This window comes from Amblyomma maculatum, chromosome 1 (genome assembly GCF_055883805.1).
Source record: "Amblyomma maculatum isolate TAMU_Amacu chromosome 1, ASM5588380v1, whole genome shotgun sequence".
Classification (NCBI taxonomy): Eukaryota; Metazoa; Arthropoda; class Arachnida; order Ixodida; family Ixodidae; genus Amblyomma; species Amblyomma maculatum.
Window position 1 is genome coordinate 18,053,415 of NC_139344.1, and position 18,118 is coordinate 18,071,532.

The 18,118-nt window shown below is 42.9% G+C and overlaps 1 protein-coding gene across 1 annotated transcript in view; it reads right to left on the bottom strand.

The window, feature by feature from the left end:
- The window catches only part of fand (Pre-mRNA-splicing factor SYF1 fand), a 65,601-nt gene that overhangs the window by 26,909 nt on the left and 20,574 nt on the right, over positions 1-18,118 (bottom strand). The window contains exons 13-19 of the mRNA XM_084587823.1: positions 15,531-15,606; positions 12,648-12,734; positions 5,422-5,535; positions 5,244-5,330; positions 2,746-2,821; positions 576-685; positions 45-248 (exon numbers count right to left, since the gene is read on the bottom strand). Coding sequence (XP_084443949.1) covers positions 45-248; positions 576-685; positions 2,746-2,821; positions 5,244-5,330; positions 5,422-5,535; positions 12,648-12,734; positions 15,531-15,606 — 754 coding nt within the window. The remainder of the gene's footprint in view (positions 1-44; positions 249-575; positions 686-2,745; positions 2,822-5,243; positions 5,331-5,421; positions 5,536-12,647; positions 12,735-15,530; positions 15,607-18,118) is intronic.

Below are 18,118 nucleotides of genomic sequence, written 5' to 3' on the forward strand. Positions count from 1 at the left end.
GTTTATACTAACAAGTGACCAAGCCTGTCTACAATGACACTTACCCGGGGATCACACATCTGGCTGCAGTGTGCATATATTGCACGGGCACGGTCTATTTCGCCCAACTTCCGCTCGAGGTCAGCAAAGCGTGTGCACATGAGCCGGGCCTGGCTGTCGGGAAGAACCTCAATGGCTCGTTCATATATTTCGCGTGTATGGGTCAGCCCATATATCTCAGCTGCTTTCAAAATGTATATGTTGAACATCTGGAAAAAAAATTAAAAAAAAAAAAAAAAACACGTTGGTGCTCTCTCAAAATTGTTTTAAACTGCAAATTCACTCCTTGTAATGCAATCACTTGTTGGCATCAATATATGGGGCTGTAATGAGTACTAAGCAAGAAACTAATGACGTTATAGTTACTATACAACAAGAGGCCTCACAGACCAAGCAAATATTACAGCGTATAAAGTGATGCATACAAGTCAACACCACTGCGTGCATAAACTAGCTTTTTAACATGCGATTGGAATTGTTCCTACAGCATACCACATTCGCTGCAAGTTTGGGACACACTACTGCCAAAGACTTACTTCAAACTGTTCTTCAGGGAGCACAGCTTTGCAGCCACGATCATAGATCCCCATAGCATGTCGAGCAAGGCCATGTTCTTCCTCCAGCTTGGCATACAAGAGATACAGGGCTGTAATACATATGTTATGGTCATATGGTATCCCTTTCACTATGTGCTCAAAAGTGACATAAACTTAAACCCACAGACCACAATACTGTAAAACACCATGCATGAAAAAACAGCATGAAGAAATTTTTTTTTGTATATCTCATTATGGTATAACCCCCCCCCCCCCCCCTCTCCTTTCTATTACAAAAATTGTAGGGGACACTTCAGCTGCACCTTTAAGGGTATGGCACAAAAGCATAGGCTAGCATGCCACATATATATAAAGCCCCGCTTTAACAAAGCCGTATGAACGTGCGTGCATGGCCTAGGGGTAAACGTGAATGCAACAGTCCTGGCAGGCTGGTTATGGTATCACCCTATCACCCTGCCATATGAAAGAAGAGATCCGAGTTGGCAGCTTAGTGCTCGACCATGTTAGCTGCTAGCTACCGCCTGACAGCACCGTGCTCGTGATTTTTGGCTCACAATGGCAACGCCAGGCCAAAGTAAGATTATGCCAGGTACGGCCTTTGTCGAAGGTAAAGAGATCAGGGAATCTGTTTCTAAGTGATGCAGTGGAGCTTCTGTAGCATCTGTAGAATCCCTACTATTTGAAGCAGTGAGATCTACAGTTCCTCTCACCTTCAGGAGATTTGGAACACTGGCAACATGTAATCAGCCACACAGCATGGCCCAGAAGCAAAACCTCCTTTGGGCTTTATACCCTTGACAAAGACATACATTAAGATGTACAGCCACACATCATTTTGCAGAGGGTGTGGAGAGGAGGAAGGGCACTTGCTTATAGATGGCAGAAGGGAGGGGGGCAATAAGCAACTACCAAAAATGCACCACTTTTAATTAAATGGGGACCAAAGCTATCGGATCTGATTATCTTAGTCTTGATGAAGTGGCTCTAATAATAAGTATACTACTGGCCTCTCTCTGGCTTTCAATGCAGTAAAAACTAAACTTTTTGAAAGGTGGACTTATGGGTTAGGTGCGAAGGTTGGGGACGGGGTAGTAAAAATTTCGACGGGAGGGGGCTGAGAGCAAGGACTGTCTACACATTAGATGCAATGCCACAGGATGGTGTTAAACTCTCCCTACTAAATGCAGTGGTTAAAACTTTCTGTTAAATGCAGCTGGCAATTTATATCAAACCTTAACTTCTCACGATAGGACTGCATAAATATCTTTGAGTTCAGAAAAAGAAAAGGTCAATCTTTTCTCTATTTTTAAAAGTCAGCAAAGCCAGTGTTTCTTTCACTGCTACGAAATGACCAGCAAGATCAGTTACAGCATGTAACGTGTAAACTGGGCTTGCAATCCTGAAGTGCGTTTTGTACGTACTAATAAAGCTGTGTAGGTTTTTGTCAGTGCACGCAAAAAAATATACACCATCCGAAATTCTAGGTGAGTGTGCAAAGAAGCTGCAACCCTCACCCTACTGAAATCCTAGGATACAGTGGCGAGGCACTTCAGAAATGCACCTGAACTCACGAATATTAATAAAGCTGTAAACAAAACAGTTTTACTGAAGGAAACTCACAGAAAAAAAATGTTCGTGCTTATTGGTTCCTGCGAAGCAAACGCAATGTGTACTGGTCAAGCACGCTACACTTCCGGCAAGTGTCTCGCTACAACAGAACATTGCAGTTCATACCACATACAACACAGCTCATACCATAGCTCATACCTGAAAGGAACTTTTAAGAAATCTTATACATTTTGACTCACTGTGGCCCCACAGTTCGAAACTAGTTGTGAAGGGTGTCCAAAATGCGAAACTTAAATCACAGGCACATTAAAACATTTGTGGGTCATTTGAACAAATGATACATTTTTTTTATAACGATTTTCGCTACAAGTTGTCCCTTAATAGGTGCTTGTGCAAAATGCACTAGGGTAGTCAGAGAAAGCAACTGCTGCTAAAAAAAGCAGCGAATGAAAGCAACTGACATAAATATAAAATTTTCAGCACAGCCAGTAGTGTGAAATGTCTGTTGCAAATTACATTCAACAACAACAAAGCTATGCAGAATAATAGAGGCTGCCCATTAACAGCAACGTATACATACACTTTGCAAACTTTGCTGGGCAACCTTCAAGGCACTGCTCAAAGAGATCCCGTGCTCGCTCTAATTTGGTGCCACCCTGCACAAAGAACAACAAGAACCAAAATATCACATATCAGACTGTTAAACTTAAAACAATGTGACCGATGTTTGAATATAAGAAAACCCTAAAGCTTGCAATTCATATATTGATTTGTGACTACAACCAACCCCACAAACACCTACCATAGCATAACCACTATATTGTGGGGCACAGACTTCAACCGTCATGAGGCCTGCTGTTATTGTGTAACAAAAGAAAGGTATCTCCCCAAGCTGAAATTTGGCTTTTAGTTTAGTTAAGGTTGCGGTTTAGCAGCCGAAACTGACTCTCTGCAGGTTCCAAAAAATTCAGTAATGTTTTTCATGTCCCAGGAGACAGTGCGCATCACCATTTTCTTTGCACATCACCCTATATACAGATGATGCCATGAACTTTTTCTGTTATGGCAAATTCATGTCACCATGGAAAAGACTGCCAAAGCACTTCAGGTCATGGTGGTGGTATGCATCATTTCACAATGCATTAAAATCAGTTTAGTAGAGACTGAAAAAACCATGCTTCTGCTGCTTCTATGTGAGCATTTTGCATGCCCAAATAACGCAGGCTTTGTAGTATTACAATGTTGCAAATACAGTAATATCTCGTTAATTCGGCCTTTAAGAGACCAGGAAAAATGTTTGAATTATCTGAAAGTTCGAATGATTGGATGTCCCTAGAAAACTTCCGAAAACTGTTTGCATCATAGTAATATTATCTCATGAATGCCTGGAATATGGCTGTCTATGCATTTGAAATGAAAGCTAAGCAAAAATGATGATATTGCACGGTTTTTGACCGTCTCGATTCGCACACACTGTCGAGAATGAAGTATAGCCACACAATTGTCAAGGTCTCTCTGGCCCTTTTTGCAGTTTGATGTAGCAGTGGTAGTGTCTCTTCGCAAATTTCTCATTGATTGTTGCTATTGGTTGGCTCTCGTACAATCACTGCTTGTCAGTGAACGTCTTTCAGTGCCCGGTGCTTTGGGTGCCAACAAACCTTCATTATAATGTAAATAAATAATAAATAAATATACCCTGGACACAATACATTTCAAGCATCCTCGGGACAACTTGTCTGCACTCATACTTCTTGCCGGAATGTTATAGCACAGCACAATCTTTAACCGCTACAGCGCTGCTTTAAGGTGGCAGGCCCTCCCGCCACACCCACACACTTGCCACTGCACTGGTGTACATAGTTACAGCCCCACATATGAAGACCATGAAATGCGTTGGGCTAAGGTGATTTGATTTGGGCAAAAGGAAAAGGCATTCCACCACTTACATCACAATGCCCATTCATAAAATGGCTAGCTTTAAAAACTTTGTCGACAATAAAAACAATTCAGACGCCACAGTTGAACTCTTTTCATCTTCAAAGATTTACACATGCAAGCAACACAGGAATGTCTTCAGCTCTAATGAAACACTGCAGATGTTACAAATGAAAATGAGACTAAACTGCATAAAGCTTTCTTTACTTATAATCTGTAGACAATAAGTTAAGAAAAGCAATGCCTTCATAAATGTCCTACCCCTCCCGGCTCTTTATATTTATAATATCAGTATTCTATTGTTTAAGATTTTTCACCATCAGCTTCCATTTAGCATTTTTCCTCCCGGCACGATCAAAAACAACAGCGTTACACGGTTTGCTCTACATAATACTTTTCTACTACCTAAGGTCAGTATTAACTACGAGAAACAATGCTTTCAATTTTCGTCCATATCATTTTGAAATTCTTTGAATTTCGACATTAAGCAAACTAATACACTTTCTTTGTTCAAGTTGAAATTTAAAAATTTTCTTCTCAATTTGTGATTTCGTTATTTATCTTTTGTGTCGCGGAATTCGTAAGTGTTTTTGCACTTTTTTCTGTATTCTATTTTTGTATCTAAATCTGTCAGCACTGCACTCTTTACTATGTATTTCGTTATTTATTTTCAGTGTTGCTTCATAAATTTTTGTACAATAATATTATTCTTTATGTTGCCTATCGAAATCTATTACCATGAGAGGTCCCACCTGCGGTCTTGTACCAAGGGGACCTCTCACTGTATATTCTTGTACGTTGTTTTTTTATTCGAAAATAAACTTTCAACTTCAACTCATGACGCAAACCAATGAACAATTCAGTGGTTATAAAACTACACTACGGACTAAAGCTATGCAAGAAAATTAGAAAAATAAAACATTATAAGTGTGACAGGATGCTTTTTATATTTTGATATTGTGTAATCATACCACATTTAACAAGAAACTATACCATTTTTCATTTTATGATGGCAGGATTTTTAGAATTCTCTAAGCTACTTTACGTTTCAACTATGACGACTCGAGAAAGAATCAAGTGACTAAAGCAGGCTGACTATATACAAGCCAAAATCATGACGGAATCTGGTTCTTTTATACTCACGTAACGTTTCAGGAACTTTGTCAGGTAGGTGTTCCAGATGTCAAAGACGTTTGGCCACTTGAACAGTGCAATGCCTTTCTCATATGCCTGTAAAACATGCAACATGCATGAAGCAGACACTTCCATATGAAATTGCAATTTAATATAGCAAATTTTCAGAGCAAGTACTCATTCCCACCTTGAATGCTTCCTCGAAGTAGTTATTTTCTTCGAGGAATAGGCCATAATTGATGATGATCTGAGGCGTGGCAATCTTCAAATCAATGATGCGATCATACACTGCCTTGGTAGACTTGGCAGAGAAAAAAAAAAATGCTATGGTTAGTTAAACCGTAAGGTTTAACACATTTGCTGTTGTCTGCATTTGCTTCCAGTCTAGTGAGCATAACGTGTTACACAAGCTGATCCCAGTCATTTGCATATTAAGGAATCCACATTAAAAAATAAATCGTAGGATTTTGCTCCACAAAAAGAGTATTACTGCATTAGAGCCGCAGCAGCAATCATGACAAAGTCACTAGCACAACAGACAGAGATGATAAAACAATGAGACCCTAATAAGTTCACATCATGCACACAGGAGTGGATGATTACTTCAGCAAAGCACTTGAAATGGGCACCTTTCAGGGGGCCCTGCAATGTAGGTAAGAGTGTAGCTTTGTATGCATAGTATCGGACATCATCTTGCTTGAGCACCCAAAGAGACTGCTCAAATCTTAATACTATATATATTGATCTCCAGGAATGCTCAGTTCAAGTCGATGGTGTTGGCACGCAGTGGTGAGTGGATACTAACTTTTTTGCTTTGTACTCGGGAAGTGGTTCTAAAATATTCTGTGCATGAGTGCTGTAAGTGTTTTGCAAGGGACAAAAATCTCAAATGAAGACCTGAAAGCAAGTAAAAACCAATAAGAACAATGACAGGGGTAACCCTTGACATTTAGCTTCAAATTTTCGCAAACAAGAGTGTCGCTGCTGAAACGTCACAGTGCCCCTTCAAGACAGTTTATTTTGACAGCTACGATTTAAAGGTCACAATAAGCTGGCAATATATGCCCAAAATAAAAACTGAAATTAAAACACAGTTATCAATGATTATGCCATATGCTGCAATGGAAACAAAACAGAGTTTTGAAGAAATCAAACAGAACTAAAGATTATTTCAAAAAGCTAAAAAGCTCAATTCAATGGTGCCATGGAAGACCAGCACATGACAATCGAGCATACGTTAAACTAGCACAAGGAAAATATAGCACAGCGAAATAATACCACACCATAGTCCAGTATGATGCAGTGTTGCTTGGAGAGTGCAACTTTAGTTATGTTTTTTCTGCATAATGCAAGCAGGATCTGAGCAAATGAATGAAACTGGCCAGCACACCTGCATGCTTTTAGTTTTCAGCTTTTTATTTCACTTTCTAAGTCGTCTTGGCAGGCGGTAAATTTTGGTGAACTGATTTTCACTGTGACAGCTGCATAATTCTTAGTGTAACCACTGCTAAGTATCCAGAACCATTGTGAAGTCTGATGCTGGCCCACTGACCATACGATTCAAGTCATTAGACAATAATTAAATGTGAGGTTGTACAGTCAAGCTTTATACAGCGACAGCCGAGAAAAACAAGTACATGACTGACAGAAAAAGAATTTTCTTAAGTACAGTGCTCTTTACCTCAACCTAACCCAACAATGCCACTACCATATGTGTTGTGTTCTGTGATTACGACTGTAACAGTTCACTCCTCATCATGCTGTCTTTTCCTTGTGCTACTTTACCACAGTGCGATTCTTTTCATGTCCTGAAATCCAATGATGAATAATTATCCAGAATTGAGAAGGCATGCTGTCCTGTTGTCCTGACACATGGACTTATTGCAACCCTTCATACTGCTCAGTCACATGTCAGTGCAAAGTTTCATTTTACTTTGGTTTCATTTACAGAAGAATCATGGCAATAACAGTCAACCCTAGATATACCAAACAGTTGTGTTACATATTTGGGTTAGCTGTTGCACTGCTTTAAGGAAATCCCCAGCCAAAAGAAGATGCACACAGGAACCTGGAAAAACAACAAGGAAGGACAGAGGCTGATTTATATTATATATATATATTGTTGAAGACCTTGAACAGGGCGATACGTCGTCAACAGTCAATGGAACGTTCTGCAATCAGTCGTGAGACTTGTGTCAGCACACGTGCGAGCGTCGAAGCGAGCTTCGCCGTCGTTTTCTTTCCTGACCATCACGCGCGCTGAACATGCTTGTCGTCGTTCTCTTCAACATCAGGCGCTGAACATATCAGAGCCGAATACCTGTTTTACAATATATATATATATATATATATATATATACATATATATACATATATTGTATATATCGATCTTTCCGAATATCCCTTTGAGAAACCCAATGCAAAAGAACAGTAGTGCTGTTAGTGTTTATCAAACTCCCGTTAACAGACCATCAATATATTGATATCTGGAACTCCGTGCCATGCCCCTGCAAGGGACGCTTCTCCTAAGGGTGCTCTAATAATAACTTAGTGCACATGGAGCTGGTTGGCTTAGCGCTACAAAACAGCATGACGAGGTAAAGGTCAAGTTCGCTTGAAAGCAGAATTCAGTCTGGTGCGCTTATTTCCAAGAGGGCTCACCAGTGCAAGCATCCATGAGTCAGATTTTCATGGTGTTTGCGGCAACATTTCATTTTTTAGTGAAGGAAGGAAATGTATGAACAATTTTTCACTAAAGCTTTCATTTTTTTTTTACAAAGCAGAAGTGCAGAAGTAAACATCCAGGAAAATCGTACTTTCACACATGTCCTTTCCTGTCATCTCCGGGAGGAAAAAGAAATTGGCTGTCAAAATTCATCCACGTATCTGCAACCTTTTCCTTTCTATAATTTTTAAAGCAGAAATTTTATCCACACCGAGCTGGTGGTTTGCGTTTTACAGCCTCTAAGAGTGTTGAATGTATTTGTTGTGTGCACTGAAAATTCATGCCAAGTATTAGTTGTACGACGTGGCTCCACCTTGTGGCCGTCTATATTGATGCTAATACAGTCGAACCCGAATATATCGAACTCGAAGGGGATCGCGAAATAGTTCGATATATCGATAATTCGATATACAAAAATCGGCTTGTGATGGCATTTACGATGCGAAAAAATGATACCGTATTTGTCGTGTAATCAATCCACTTGCATAATGAACCCACCCTTCACTTTTGCACCCGAGAATTTAGAAAAAAAAAAAAAAGAAAGCGTTAAAGCCAGCTCGCTCACATGCAAGCAACTGAGCGATCTCAGCCACGAGTGGCAGCGACAGAGCGAAAAATTTCCAACTTGTTAAAACTGCGTCCCTCTCGCCGCTCGAGCCACCGCGGCAGAAATCGCGAGTGTTTTCGCTGCATGTCGATGGCGCGCGCCACTCCGTTTCAGTCGTCTCATCCACACATTTCTTGGCAGCGTGCCAAGATGCTGCGCAGCGATAACGTCACAGCGCGGGGCGGCGCGTTTATCTTTTGATAGCTCCTGCGGTGCCGGGGAGCCAACTTGGCAGATATGTGCCTGTGATGGCTTGATTGCACAAGCCTGGTTCCATTTATCACGCCGCGCTTGGGGTGGGCGTCATGATCACAGCTGACCACGTGCTTTCGTTGATTCATACGTGCAAGGATAAACGACTCCCCCTCCCCCCAAAAAAATCTGCTGCCTTTCAACGTCCGGAGCCGGCTATATCTTACGCTACGCCCCGCGTGCAGCACAGCGATAAGAATGAATGACTCTCGCAAAAAAAACAAAAAAACAGAGAGGGAGAGATCTGCCGCTTCTTAACGTCCGCAGGCGCCATAGCCACGTCAGCCGCCGCGCGCAGAGTGTTCGCAACACACGCTGGAGAAAGCGTCCAACATCTGTCTGAAAACGGGCTGAGCTGGCTTGACGCATGCGTAAGCTCGTGCTGAAGGAAAGAGATAGCTCAGCAAAAGAATGGGCACACCCACGCACACACGTCTTGCAAACGTCGTGTACTGGCGCGTGAAAGGATAACTGCAGATGCGCGCGTGCCTTTAGGGAATGGGCGCGGCGCTGCCCAGACCAGCCGTCGCAGAACTGTCCCCTCATTCCTTCCGCGCGTGGCTTGAAAACGTCACGCGGCAAACGGCCAAGGGTGATGCGATCGTCTTTGGGGAAGGCACACTTTCCAGTGCGTGGTGCGAAGTTCGGTATATCGAACAACCGGTGAAATTGAGTTGGCTTTCTTATACTTTTAATGGGATTTTCAAGGGGATATTCCGTGAGTTCGATATAACCAAAATTCGATATATCCGGGTTCGATATAACCGGGTTCGACTGTACACCCTACCACCAAGATCTTGTTGACTGTACACCCTACCACCAAGATCTTGTTTGCCTGTGTTCATACACACAGGGTTTCTTGTATTTAAATGTACTTTGTTGGAGAATGATACCTGAGGCAAATCTATGCAGGTGATGATCCCTTATTGTACCTGTGTGCACCTGGAGAAAGCTCCTTGTGCACAATTTTGTGTGTCCCCACTTTTCAATAATTATTTCACGCATATCATGCCGTCACAAGAGGACAGTTTCAAACAAACGTGGGGAAGCGACGGTGTAACTATAGAGGGATGCAAAACAAACAACCAAAAGACCATGTACTAGAATACACAGAAAGAAATTTTCTTTTGAAGGCTTCTCGCCCAAACGGATGACACAGCCACCTGTTTTTAGGTATCAGACATCGTTACTTTCCACCAATTCCGTTTTAACTTCTTCATTATTTTACTGTGTGCTCATGAGTTGTATGCGATATGTATGCGATAAGGGACAAGGCGGGCAACGTCATCACTAATATGGAAAAGATAGTCAAAGTAGCCGAGGAGTTCTATACAGATCTCTACAGTAGCCAAAGTAGTCAGGACCGTAATGAGAGATTGGCAGTAGGGAAAAACAGTCAGACGTTCCACCAGTGACGAAGGACGAGGTCAAGAAAGCACTAGAAACTATGAAAAGGGGGAAATCAGCTGGAGAGGATCAGATAACTACAGATTTGCTGAAGGACGGGGGGGGGGAGATAGCGTGCTAGAAAAACTGGCCACCCTGTATACGCAGTGCCTGGTGTCATCGACGGTACCGGAACCATGGAAGAATGCAAACATTATCCTCATTCACAAGAAAGGGGACTCTAAGGACCTTAAAAATTACAGACCAATCAGCTTACTGTCTGTTACGTATAAGGTATTAGAGAGTTTTAGAATAGGGGGCCCCAAGCTTTGGGGACCCCAAGGAGCTTGGGGCGTCGAAATGCGCATGCGCAGAACGTAAGGCGCGCTTGGGGTCTTGGGTTAACGCTAGGGGCGGCCCCTATTTTTCGGAAATAGCGTTCGCCCCAAGCCGCCGTTGGGTCGCTTGGGTTACGGCAACATGGCGGCAACCGGCCAAGCGGCGGCCGCTCGCCTCGGCACATATTCGTCGTCACCGCTCCATGGTGTCAAGCGTTCATGGCAAACGAAAGGCCAACGAAGCTTATGCTATGTCTCATGATGCCCGCACCACCAAATTTTAGCAATAAAACGCCCTAAATTTTCTGATTGCTTCCGGATTTACCGAGCTGCTAGGCCTAGCGAGTTCGCCTCGTTCGGTTGCCATGGGGACCAGACGGCGGAAAGCGCGGAAGGTTCAAATGAGTTTTCCCGGCCTCGGCCTGGATTGGCAATTGGCCGATTTCCTCTTTTATGACAAAAACAGTTTATATAACTGGTAGTTTTAATATAGTTTTGTGCAATAGTAGCACTTTTTGATGAACAAAATAGCGTTGGTGGCTCTTATATATTTAAATGCGTTTTCTTGGTTTACCGTCGTGGCGCTGCAATCGACGAACGCAAGCCCGGCTCCGCTGCGTCGGAAAAACCCCTATTCTAAAACTCGCCGCTCGGCTAGCACGTTGCGCTGCCGCACGCTATTTCCTTGGGGGCCCCAAGCCTTGGGTCCCCCTATTCTAAAACTCCCTATTTACTAAGGTAATCGCTAATAGAATCAGGACAAAACTTAGACTGCAATCAAGCAAAGGATCAAGCAGGGTTTCGGAAACGGTACTCTACTATCAATCATATCCATACCATCAATCAGGTGATAAAAAAATGCTCGGAATATAACCAGCCCTTATACATAGCATTCATTGATTACGAAAAAGCATTTGACTCAGTTGAAACCTCGGCGGTGATGCAAGCATTGCGAAATCAGGGGGTAGACGAGCCGTACGTGAAAGTGCTGGAAGATATATATAGTGGCTGCACAGCAACCATAGTTCTGCATAAAGAAAGTAACAAAATTCCCATAAAGAAAGGTGTTAGGCAAGAAGACACAATCTCCCCAGTACTATTCACAGCTTGTTTAGAGGAAGTATTCAGAGACTTGGAATGGGAGCAGTTTGGGATAAGGGTAGATGGAGAATACCTCAGTAATCTGCGATTTGCTGATGACATTGCCTTGCTAAGCAACTTGGGGGATGAACTGCAAATAATGATTGATGACCTAGACAGGAAAAGTAGAAAGGTAGGCTTAAAAATCAATATGCAGAAGACTAAGGTAATGTTCAACAGCCTCGGGAAGGAACAGCAGTTTACATTAGGTAGCGAAATACTGGAAGTAGTAGGTGAATGTGTCTACTTAGGACAGGTAGTAACCGCAGATCCGGACCACGAAAAGGAAATAACAAGAAGAATACGATTGGGATGGAGCGCATTTGGCAAGCACTCGCAGATTATGACTAGCAGCTTACCGGTGTCGCTCAAGGGGAAAGTATACAACAGTTGCATCTTGCCTGTACTCACCTATGGGGCTGAAACGTGGAGGCTAACCAAGAGAGTTCTACTTAAGTTGAGGACAACCCAGAGGGCTATGGAACGAAAAATGGTAGGGGTAACATTAAGAGATAGAAAGCGTGCAGAGTGGGTCAGAGAAATAACTCAAGTTACCGACATTCTAGTAGAAATTAAGAAGAAGAAATGGACATGGGCAGGACATGTAGTGCGAAGAGAGGATAACCGATGGTCGCTGAGGGTAACAAACTGGATTCCAAGGGAAAGAAAGCGTAGCAGGGGGCGGCAGAAAGTTAGGTGGGCGGATGAGATTAAGAAGTTCGCAGGGGTCAGGTGGATGCAGCTAGCGCAGAACCGGGTTAAGTGGAGAAATATGGGAGAGGCCTTCGCCCTGCAGTGGGTATAATCAGGCTGATGATGATGATGATGAGTTCACCTTCATAAGAGTTAAGAAAGTTGACAATAATGCATCAACAGAGCATTACAATTGAACTATAAATGAGTAGACACACAGTACATGCACAATTATATATATATATATATATATAAGAATAAAAGGAACCTACCTTGAATGTTCCAAAACTTTCCTCCAGGTCTGCATACAGAGACCAAACCTTCAGCGATTTGTATACACGAAACTGAACTGGTTCATTCTGTATAAGAAACACCAAAATCACGCTCAAAAATAGAATAATAGGATGACACAATATATATTGTTTAACTCTTAAAAATGTCACAAATTCAAACATTTCAACTGCAGGAGACTACTTTAGCCTTGCCTAAATGAAGTGCATAAAATCACGGGATGTGTCAAAGCATGCAAACATTATGTGTCAGCAAACTAGGTAGAACACAAAATGATATAAGGAAGATGTTCAGCTGAAAAAGATCATTATGCATTACTACAGAAAAAAAAAGCAAAGAAACATGTAATAAATTCCACACAGAGCTGCCAGGTTAAACCTTTTCAGCAAAGCTGCTTCTGTCATGAAAATGAAAATTTTCTCAACGTTTGCTAAAGATAACTAACAAGCCTCACGCCCCTGAATGAAATTTCACTGTTCTGACTGTGCTAATTACACTTCACATGAGAGGCCGCCATTCCCCATTGCTCCTATTGCCATGTTGTGAAAATGTATGCACACAAAAACGAGTTTAATCTCGCTCTCAGCTTCATCCGGCAGTCTTCCATACATCACAGTGGAACAAGCAAATCAGCCACGGGATAACCAGTATGCTAAGTCAAATGTATGAGCTAACCAAATCGATTGGTACTATCGCTATTGAAAACTAAGCAAAAGTCCAAACTATTCAGTAGTGCACATGAGAACTCAGCTTCAACATGCATTACACGCAACCAGTGCTGGCCAGGTATTTCATTTCAAACTGCCAAGTCACACCACTTGAAGCAGCTCTCCAACAAAAGCCAAGCACATGTACAGGGTCATCCACTTCTAGTTATAACACTACCACTCTTTTCAAAACAACATTGCGTCCGACGCAGGCGCATATCGATGCGAAGCGATGCAAGCAAATAAGGAGCCGGACGTGCTGCTTCACATGGCCTGCCACTTAGCTTTATTGCATAGTCGGGTCGGACGCAATAATGGTTTGAAAGCAGCGACCGTTTTATAGCTAGAAGTGGACGAGGCTGAATGGACTTTATTCGCTGTATGTGCGGAATATGCAGTAGTTACGGAAGTAGCATTAGTTCCGACACTAATATTGAAATACTTTGTATTTTATTATCATTAGCTTAAGAAATGAAGACTCTGGCACTATCGACATCAAACCCAATATTGGTTGCTTTCAGCAACAGATGTCACACATAACTTATTTTAACGTCAATTTGCAGGTGTCTAATGAATCAATTAATGTAAAACCTTATTGATATGTTTTTTATGATATGCCAGAAAAAAAAAAAAAACATATCATCCGGGAAAATGTATGATCCGAACTGCCTGATATTAACAATCTTTAACTTCTGAATGAGGTACAAGGCATTTAGAATTGAGACTTTCACTGCACACAAGTGGAGATTAGGATCTATAGCGGTGAAGTACGCACAGCTCCTTTTTTAGTTCTCGCAGAATTCAGTCCATATTTGTGTTGTCCTAAGGGAATAGATTTAGCAACAGACCTGGTTCGCAGAAGGAATGACGGGCTGAGATCACTTGCTTAATTGTTTCAGGATGCTTCGCCCCCTTACATCAGTGATATGTGGAGTACAGTCACCGCGCTTTTGCTCATACTGCTCACCCCAGACCCGGCCCGCTCGTATGCAAGCGAATACAGCAAAAGCTCTTTAATCTGAACTTCCCGGGACTGGGAAAAAAGGTTGCATTATCGAATAGCCTCAAAAAAATTGAAACGAACCATTTGCATTATGGTAAATTTACCATATTTGCTCACGTAATGACCTCCTCACATTACGAACTCACATCCCACTTTTGACACTGAGAATTTGAAAAACAAAAGAAAAAGAGTTTGCTAGCTCGTCCCTTCGTTTCACGCAGTAACCGTCGCATTCCACAGTGCATTTCTTGGTAGTGCGCGAAGAGAAAATTATGCGAAAGGAAGTTGCAGAGGGCCGCATTCCTGCCTATTTATCAACCACAACAATTTCACCACCGGGATGCGACTTAAAATTGTGGAACTGGCTCAGCATTACTTCCACTGCGCACTCTGCGCGCTCCTGCTGGTCGATCAAGGGTGATTCGCTCTGCAGTGGTTTAGGTCGCTCTATTCGTGTTCGGGCACCCAGCTCCAATCGACCAGAGGAAATCACCTTTACACTGTATGCACCAGAAAGTATGCACTGCATAACAAGCACTAATGCAAGAAACAGTGGCAGAGGCACTGCCACCGCCTTACCTCTTTGGACACCAAGCCAATACTCCTTCAAAAAATCTTGTGCTCAAAGCTCGACAAATCAATGAAATACTAGCGAGATGTTGTGGGATGGTCCACCATGAAACAATGCCGTCAATTCACACAAATCACAAGAGTGAAAGTGAACAAGCAACGACTCAATGCAAAGTTCACATAAGGATGTAAATAGGTCGTTTCAATTGGCTCTACACAGCTGTGTCATGGGGTGAGTGAAAGGGGATGTGGAAACTCCTTCTGTGTACTTATTGTGTCCTCCAGCTTTTGTAGTCGTTACAGCATCTATATTTATGCAACATCAGCCATCCACCTAAGGCTTGACCAGCACCACTACAAAAAGTATCAGGGCTCTTTCAAGGTGCACATGGATTTAGTATTTCGGTGCACATCATCCAACATGTACTCGAAATGACAGGTCAAGCAAACCTATATCATTTAAGAGGAAAATAAGTGTTTTCCATGTGCATCTCGAAATTTCTTATACTACAAATGCTGTAGATTTGTGACAGATTTTAAAAGTTAAACCAAATGACAATTGCAACGTCAGAAATATAACAAACCTGATCATGGTAGGCGACTTTTCTGGAAGGCATGGCAGTGGCCCTCTGCATCAGCTTTAGGGCCCCTTCATGGTTTCTGTGAGTCGTAAAAGTTAACAGCATAAAGTTATTCACAGAAACTTTGCAAATAAGCAATCTGCATTATTTTTCATCAATTGTTATTTTAATCCTCCCTTCAACACAAAGCAATGCATGTAACAATGTGATTTTCTTGCTTTTCACGTTACCAAAGTAGAAAGGCCACAGATGAAACAAAATCTGGTTTGGGTGCAAACTACCACATAAAATATTAAAGTTACTTTAAGAGAATTTTTCTTGTAATCGTTACTACTCGGGTCAGGTCCTGAAAAATGGCTGTTAATAACAGATTGCCTTAGAATACAGAAAAGGATAATTATTTACAGCTGCAGTGTAAGGCCACACGCAAGGGAGATATGAGGAGCTTCTCAAGGATCTGCAAACAAATAATATACAGGATGCTAAAGAAAAGCTATGGTTGTTAAAACAGACAAGGCAGGAAGAGGAGAATAAAAAAAGGAAAGTTGGAGACCATACATAAGAGCTCCATTAAAACACATTCCTCTTTTAAGATGCCGGTACTCTAAACACAATGTGTCACACAGTATAACACTTTTCAAAAACTCATTTCGGGTCCGTCACAATCCGCCTTTAGCGCGAGGATGTGGCGCCATCATGCGGGAGCGGGCGGGAAACACATTGAGCGGCAGTGTAGCAGACGACGCGAAAGCGCACCATACGAAATGGCCACGCCAACGCTGGTAGAAAGCGAAAGCTTCCCCCCCTTTTCGGCCTCAGAGCAGAAAGTAGTGACAGTGATTGCAGCATATCATGTTCACGCAGTATGGGGGAAGGTAGAGCGTTTTCACAATCCACTCATAACGCACGTACGCATATACTATCTTCGTATTGTAAGAGCGTGTAGCGGGGGCCGTGTTCGACGTGACAGAATGAGACGCTCTCAGCGTGCAGGTTTTCGGCAGACAGGAGAACGTGGGGGCAGAGAGAGAGAGAGAGAGGGATCTCAAAGGGCAAAGCAGCCAGGGGTTTGTTGATGCTGCAGAGCTAGGTGGAATCGTCTCCTGTGACTTTGAGCGGCGCATATGCGCGGGGTGTCTTGAGTTACCGAGCACAATGCGGTCACCGCGGCGCCGGCATGGTGCAATGGGCGTCACTTCCTCCTCGCGTCATCTACAACCGTGCAGCTATAGGATTTCATCCACGAAGATCGGCAGAGAGGCACATATACACACCCCGTGAAAAGGGCATTGTCCCGGCCGGAATGCACACCTGCAGGAAACGCGCAGCATTTTTCTGGCAATGGATGATTCAGAGCTGTAGCCGGTTTCTGGCCTCGGGAGTCAGAACGGATGTGGTCGCAGTGGTGAAAAGGTTCTCGGTGCGCAGAGAATGGTCATTCTGTTGTGAAAGGATCTCCAACGTTCATTTCTGCCTCCGCCGCGATTTCTGCGGAATCAACAACTTGGTGACACATGTGAATCTCCTACATATCGGATGCACATCTCGGTCAGGAACCAACCCTGTTCTACGTCCAGAGCGATCCACTCTGCAAGTGAATGAACATGAACCCTCCAGGAGACTCATTTATTGTGCCGGGTGGTTTCCTTCCCGTTGCAAACGGTTGCACGAAGACGACGATTATCAAGCTCCCTAACGAAGTGCATCTGATTGCGTACACCAAAGGAACAAAATCAGGGTGCCTTGGCGTCCACGAAGGCGAGCCTTTAATTAAAAAAATATATATATATTGTGCGTCGTGCAAGAGTGTCAAGTGCGTCATGTGCTCCGAGAGGCAAAAACACAGATACTACAGGTATGTATGCATCTAAACGAAATATGCATGATGAAAAGTACCTACTGGAGTTTTCACCCAGGCTGTAGCGCACCAGGGATAGCTGCAATGAGGATTTTTTTGGTGCGTGATTGCTGTAGTTGCGCCGGGGCCTGAAGACGATGTGTTTTGTCCTTTCTTTTCTTTATGTGCGAAAGGGCTAGGTAGCTTAGATATCACAGGCGGCTGTGTGCTAGGCCGTAATATTTAGCATGTTTTATCGTGACTGCCTAACAAGAAAAAAAATATGGCGTTTTAATGCACTGCCGGTCGCGAGCCTCATGACCAGCTCAACCACTCAGCTCGCGAACGGCGGTGCATCACAACAAACGCCCAATTTTTCTTTTCTTTTTAGTCAGGCAGCAGTCGCGATAAAACATGCTAAATATTACGGTCTAGCGCACACAGCCACCTGTGATATCTGCGCTACCTGGCCCCTTCGCACATAAAGAAAACAAACGACAAAATACATCGCCATCAGACGCGCTGAACAAATGCTCATTGCGGCTATCACTGGTGGGTTACAGGCTTGGTGCAAACTCCGGTAGATACTTTTCATTATGCACATTTCCTTTAGATGCATACATACCTGTAACGAAGTGTTTTTCGCACAGTCGAGAGTACGCAGTAGGTAGCTAAGGTCGGCCATTCACATCTTGACGCTTGGTGGCCCTAATTGTAGCTTCACGTCGTTGTTGGCCGCGGCTCGGCGAAGGAA